Genomic DNA, 7,232 nt, shown 5'->3' with positions numbered 1-7,232 from the left:
GTTTTTTCTTTTTTTTTCTTTTTTCTTTATTTAATTCTCGTTGCAACGTTCGTTACGATTTAGCTAGAAGATATACGCAAGCGATAGAAATCTGCTAAGCATTAAAGCTTTATTAAAGGCCTCTGCTCGAATCGGCAGTCTTACGAGAAGAACAATAGGTGAGAACCCGATGGAAGGGGGAGAGAGAGAGGGGGGGGGGAAAAGAGAGTTAGAAGAAGGAGGGGACACCTTTGAGGAAGGCGAGCTCAAGTCGCGCGGATTTCTCTCCTTGGCAATCAGGCTCGTATTCCGCGTCTCCCTGAATGTGGCTATCTCGAGCAACGAGCTAGTCTCCTTTCCTTCCCCACCTCCAGCAACCACCATTACGCCATTATCTGTCTCTCGGTCGTTATATCGCCGGTAAAAGAGCCGACGTCACATTTTAACATATGATCAAAGAGTTACCGATCTTAGGAGTTTTAAGTAAGCTCTTGCATTCAGAAACGATCGGCACGTTACTTTCTTGTACTCTTCCAGGACTTTAAACGTGCGAGGAATATTACAAACGATACGAGCACGCTTCTCTAATGGTTCGATTACTCTCGCACGATGTTGCATCTTTTAACGGGAAACACTCTCCGTAGTGATTTTCAAATCACTTTGACGTTACACGGGTGAACTATGTTACCGAGGTAGGTTCGTCGCGTGCAGCAAATCGTACGCGATTCCCCAACGTTACAATGTATAGGCTTGGTGGTTGTCTTGCGACGTGACAGGATGTGCTTTGTTCAAGTATCGAAGCGTTAATAACAGGTATTTTCTCTTTTGGTGTCTTATTACGATCGGTTGATTTCGATCGCTACATCGAAAATGCTCTGTGATACTTGCTCGAATTCGTCAGAAGCGGCAGAAAGAGAGAAAGAGAGAGAGAGAGAGATAGATAGATAGATAGATAGATAGATAGATAGATAGATAGATAGATAGAGAGAGAGAGAGAGAGAGAGAGAGAGAGAGAGAGAGAGAGAGAGAGAGAGAGAGAGAGATAAAGACAGACAGACGGAAAGAAATGATGAAAATTTGTTCTTGCGTGTTTCAAGGTCATAAGCAAGGACGATAGCCCATGTATTCTTCGATCGAGCTTTTCGTCGACGAAGAAACGTTATCGTCGTCCGCGATCGATCCGCGTTTGGTTCGACGCGTCTTTACGGAGCATGCACACCATCTTTACCGAGAATCGTCTCGAGAGTACCTTTTTTTCACAGCGTTATATTATCATAATCCCCCCTTCTTTTTTATTTCCTTCGTTTAATTTAATTAACGGAGGGAGGATGAGCAAGCCCTTTGGCGTCTTCGAGCAACAGCTTTATCGGATCGGACGATGTTCGACTAAACGTATAGGTCCCCCGTATATTGGGAATGCGAGTCAACGCGTCCAAGCGGTAGCACGTTGCGGCATAAATAATTCATAACGAGGCATCGCGTCACGTGAACGTGAACATTGAGTGAGGGTTTAGGTTTGCTATTATAAATATTTAGAATACCTGATAAAATCCCCATCCCCCCTTTTTCCGTTAGTTCGTTCTTTTTTCTTAGATTTCATCCCTTTTTCTCTGGTGGCCTACTGTCGCCAAGCCGACATCGACCGGCACGGAACGTATGTACTTTACTTATGTACACTTAACTACTTGCCTATAGACTATCTTTTCCGTGGCATTTGAGAAAACATAACGAATAATAGAGAGTAGAAGAGGGAGTAGGGGCGGGAGTTCCTTAGCTTCCGTTTTCACATCGATCGATCGATGTCAAGTTCGTTAATTTCTTGTAGCTCTCTCTTATACGATCGATCATTATTCAAGTGAGTTTACGGATCTTGATTTTCATAGAGTCTTATATATAATCGAGCGGAAGAGAAAGAGAGATGACCGGTCGCATGCTCGTGACCGGTCGATTCCGAAAACGAATTGGTTCGGGTCGATGAAACGACGCTTCGTTGTCTCTTTCGAGTAGCGTGCGGCCATTCTCGCAAGCATCGGACATCCAGAGGACATCGAACTCGTGTCGACGTGTTTTGCGAAAAGAAGACTTGTATCGCTTAGGAGACGAAAGCGAACGGTCGCGTATGAACGACTTAGCTCTTTCCTTTCATGGAAAAACCGAGAACTCGAGGAGGATTATCGCGAAATGACCGGGATGGACGATCGTTTTCACGTTTACGCAATAGGAAAGCGTGTGCACCGGCACGCGTGAGCGCGTTTACGTAATCGAACAGAACCTCCGTGCGATTTTCTTTTATCAATCTTTCTAAATTCGTCGAGAAGCATTTGAACAGAAAACTGTCTTTCCTTCGCGAAAATAAGAAAAAGACCGAGAAAGATGGTTATATCAAAGAGAAAAGGACGAAGAAATGCTTGATCTCATTCGAGTCGGAGTCGACAGAGCGTGACGAGTCGAACGTGAACTCGCTCATTCCGTAACCTTAATAACCTTGACCTAGGTTCTCGCTCTCTCGTTCTCCTGGGGAGGGGGAGGGGGTCCATCAATCAGGGAGAAGACCAGCAGTACTACGATATCGATCGATTGCGCAACTGCCGCGACGAAACGACTATTTCTATTTTCATGCCATACCACGATACACTATTCACTTGCTCGGTATCGACTATTTTTTATATTAGCCTTTAGGTATGTATATAATTATCGGAGAGAACATTGACGACGATCTTACCTTATAATTTATTTTGATTACTTACTATACGTAGCTCTTTGAGAGACCATATGACATAGCGTCTGTGTCTATCCATCGTGTGTGTATCTTTGAGGAGATCGTAGAGAAGGAGAGAGAGAGAAAGAGAGAGAGAGAGAGAGAGAGAGAGAGAGAGAGAGAGAGAGAGAGAGAGAGAGAGAGAGAGAGGATTTCGTTGGCCTGGAACTTGGCTGGCTTCGACTTGAGAAAGTAGGTCAAGTTCGTAGGAGTGCATCTTCCTTCGTCGAATACTACTTTCCACGTAAATCGTCGAGCGAGCTTCGAAATGACAGATGACAGTACTTTAGGGGTTTGACTTCGAATATTTTCGAGTTAACCCCTTTCGGTATGTTGCATTTTTCGAACGAGCGTTGAATCTACGAGTTGAGTATTAACTTCTTTTCTCTTACATTCTTCTTTCGTTACATTAAAGCATGGATTAGAAACGACAATAGCGAATATTCGAATCGAAGTTACAGAAAGGTTATTGTAAAGGACATAAATCGTTATTATGTAGAAAGGTAGACAATATAAACGTAGACGAAAGGAGAATGTCTCGGAAACGTTGGGGGAAACTAATTAGCGAGAAACTCATCTCCGCTGACACGTACGCTTTCCTCCGCAAATTATTACGTATTTTCTCGTTCGAGGGAGAAAGATTCCTGACCTGGAAAGAGACTCGCCTCGGAAGAACGAGTAAATTAACCGTAAGGTTTCCGATTCGTACGGTCCCAGAGTTGTCAGGCGATCGTTACACGTTTTACGTACGTATGTACATACATGGATGTATGCATGCATACATATATACATATGTACATACGTATGTATGTACATACGCTTTGTGTGACAAGTGGAAGTTCGCGAAGTATCGTCGTTATGCTTCGAGAGTCTCTAACGTCTTCGTCGTCTGATAAGTTCTTATCCTTTACAAAATATTCTCGTATGTCGAAGTTATCGTTCGCGGTACGCGTTTAATGCAACAACACGCACGAGATCGTAATAAATTTTGTAAACTGTGCGTGAGCGTTTTGCCCTACCGCTTGTTGCGATTACGTTATTTCGCGTTGCGTGTCCATTATCGTAAATTTACCTCTTTACAGTCTGAGACTGCATCGTATGGACGCTCTTTTCTTTTCGTATTTCTTTTTTTTTTTTTTTCTTCTTTTATTTTTTTATTATTATTATTATTTTCTTTTTTCTTCGTTTTCTTCAAGCATTCTCGCAAGCATCAACATCTCGATAACATCGTCGTTTTCTTTGCCAAGTTGTTTGCACATTGATTATTACAGTTCGACGGTTTTCTCCTTCTTTTCTTCGATTTGTAATAATAAACTGAATTAAGAGAAATGCGATCGTTAGCAAATCAATATATATACGTAATCGGCTTTATGCCTTTATAAGATTACATAACAATAACAAATTAAATGCTGTCCGTGCTGTCTTAAAAATACAGATGCAGTCATTATCATTGAATTCATCGATACCGAGCCCTTCGACTTCGTTAATTTTCAAGTTTCTTAGCGATCAGAGCGAATTATATACTCTTTCGATCGCGTTGTATAACCTTCGATGAACGATAAAATCGATATACCGAGCGATTTTCTCTCGCGGCGAAGCGTTTCCGTGTCCGAGTACGATGTTACCTCATCGATGGATTATCTTTCCCTTTATCCTCCTTTAAATTAATTAACGCTGAATATAGCAACCCTTAATCTTGCTTCGGATTTTTTTTTATCATTCATTATCTATTGATTTTATCTTCTTTTCTATTTTCTTTTTATTTTTATTTTTATTTTTTTGTTTTAGGTGTCAAATGGATTAATCAACGAAAACCAGATTCGATCATTCTCGTGACAGAAACTCTCAAATTGGCGAGGTCAACCATTTCGCGACGTAACGATGTAAAGAAAAAATGTAACTCGTCGTTTTGAAGAGAGAATAGCAAGAGGAAGACAACGAAGAGAAAGAAACAATAAAAGAAAGAAAGAAAGAAAGAAAGAGAAAAACAAAACAAAAAAGAGAAAAAAAGGTTCGTAAATGACATCGTTGTTGAGTCGATCAAGAAAGGAATCGATAGATCGGTGGTAAAATACTCTGTTACTTTTCAAAATCGGTAAAATCTTTCCTGGAGGAGAAACAAATTTTACGCTCGATTCTCACGGCAAAACGCGACGAAACGAGCGTAATTACAAGTGGATAATATAAACCTTTCGTGCGCCTTCCCTCTTTCTTTTTTTTTTTATTTATTTTGTTTCTTTTACCCTCCCTTCCACATTCTGTTTTTCGCGAAGCAAGCTCTCGTGGCGAAAAATGTTACGCTCGCAAGCGTATTTCAAAGGACCGATTTGTTAGATCATCGCAAAAGTATAAGATCGATAATACGTCGGAAAATATATTTGATATTTTGTCGAATTTTGCAAAATTTTTCCTTTACAGTTTCGTAGCTGTTTCGTTTTTGGTTTGGAGAAGGAAGGGAAGAAAGGGGGAGATAAGGAGAGAAAGAGAGAAAGAGAGAGAGGGGAGAATTATCGAGAGAAACTCGAGCCGTCTGGAGTATTCGTCCTTAGATTAAAGTCGAGCTCGTTCGATATTCGAACGTATTCTTGAAAGATTTGCTTTTGAGAGCAAAGAAAAAGAGAAAGATAAGAAGAAAAAGAAGAAAAAAATCCTAACCAAGATGTACAGCGATCCGAATATTTGTGGGATTGGAGCGTCGACGAAGGGAGACGAGGTCGAATTGGTGAGCAGGTTTCTGGCACCTCTTTGCGCGAGGGACGAGGCAGCGAGGAACATTGCTTTGGCGGCTGCCAGGAGTACAGTCGAGGGATGGCTCGGAGGTGTTGGGAGTCCAAATCAATGGGAGGAAACTACCGGTGCGATGAAGGACAACGTAGCTTCCGGAAAGTTCAAGGGTCAGGATGGAAGGTGAGTGAAATGTCTTGGCAAATAATATCTTTCGATATTTCGACAAAACTTAGAGAAAGTCATTACTAACGTACTAGGTCGTAATAGTGACAGTTTTAAAGAGCGTTTTCGATTAATCTATTAATTAATATATATATATATATATATATATATATATATATATATATATATATATAAATTTTCTTCGAGCATAATTGAGCTCGTAATAAGAATGTATTCGTCTTCTGTGTCGAAAAGGTACGATATGAGCATCGAGCGTTCACCCTCAAAATCGACTCCGAAGAATGTAGAGGAACAAGCGGCATCTTCGGATACTTTTAGAAGCGACTGCTTTTTTCCGCAAAGTGTTACGGAAAATCCTGTCTTTCCGGAGGACGGTGGTTCCGAAAGTACGGAAAGATATCCCTCGGGTTCGTTCGATTGCGTAGACGGCCGTTTGGGTTCAAACGAAAGTTCGAGCTTCGGGACACCGGTCGAAAGAAGAAGATACATGGGCGGTGATTCTACGGACGGGAACAGATCGGGTCGTTCTACTTCTTCGGACGAGGGGAAAGGTTTAAGGATCGAACAATTGGCTGGCAAGTGTCGCAGGTTCAAGGACGGGAGTGAGAGCCGTTTCGGTTCTAGCTGTGACAGCGAGAGAAAGTATTTGATTTCGTCGTCGAACGAAAGGTTGAATGAGTTAAGCCAAGAGGATAGGATACCGAGAACAAAGAATTATATCAAGGTGAAGGGAGCGAAGCAAAGACAGCCAGAGGAGGACGAGTTGGATTTGGATACTAGGATCTACGGGAAGAGTCCAAAGTTCGACGAGAATCTTGGCAATGCTTTCTTCGATCGTAGAAACGTTAATTTCCGTTCTAAGAGCAGCGATCTTCTCGAGCGAAGGTATCGAGATGAAACGGATATCACAGGGAGATCACGCGAAAGAGTCGTTTTCAATACACTCGACGGATTTGATAACGAGAATGCAAACGAAATTTATCGGGAAAATGAGATTCTCATTGAAGATGCGAATCTTGAAAATTCAGAAGACGATCTCGAGGATGGTCGTGCTAGTTGGCGAAGGTACGAACAGGACCAGGATTGCCTTAGAAAGAACGATGAGAGAAAGTTCAGCGCCGGTCAAATAAAAAGACCTCTCTCGCAGGACGAAGACATTTCTTCAAAGAGTGGTAGAGTTCTCGATAGTCCCGAGGTTACTCCTGGTGATGTAGGAAGGATGCTTAATCTTGGAAATGCACTTGATGGCCCGAGGCAAACTCAAGCAAACAAGTATCTTAGCCTGGTGACGCTTCATCTGCCGGTAATACTTAGGCTCAGCGTTAATTGTCCTTTTCAAAACGTCAGGATAAAATGTGCTGAGATACTGGAAATGGTCAAGGTAAGTTTTTTTTTGCCTACATATTATCACTATGTACCTATATCTCTCCTTTAATAATCATCGATCGATCTTTACTCTAGTTTAATATTCTTTTCAATGTCCGATACTCTTTCGTCTTTAAAGCGAGAAAGCGTCAAAACGGGATATAGCGGGACGTTATATAAATGGAGCACAAGCTTTCCGTGGTTATTTGGGAACACTCAC

General features: G+C 41.7%; 1 protein-coding gene across 2 annotated transcripts in view; it reads left to right on the top strand.

Moving 5' to 3' along the window:
• Sesn (Sestrin) overlaps positions 1-7,232 on the top strand; it is a 95,942-nt gene that overhangs the window by 6,758 nt on the left and 81,952 nt on the right. For both annotated transcript variants that reach the window (XM_035878384.2, XM_085659062.1), the window contains exons 2-4: positions 4,526-4,748; positions 5,156-5,644; positions 5,882-7,028. In XM_035878384.2, coding sequence (XP_035734277.1) covers positions 5,397-5,644; positions 5,882-7,028 — 1,395 coding nt within the window. In that variant the 5' untranslated portion in view covers positions 4,526-4,748; positions 5,156-5,396. The remainder of the gene's footprint in view (positions 1-4,525; positions 4,749-5,155; positions 5,645-5,881; positions 7,029-7,232) is intronic.

This window comes from Vespa mandarinia, chromosome 8, assembly GCF_050613455.1.
Source record: "Vespa mandarinia isolate Hongniang chromosome 8, ASM5061345v1, whole genome shotgun sequence".
Taxonomy (NCBI): Eukaryota; Metazoa; Arthropoda; class Insecta; order Hymenoptera; family Vespidae; genus Vespa; species Vespa mandarinia.
This window is presented reverse-complemented; position numbering and strand designations above follow the sequence as displayed.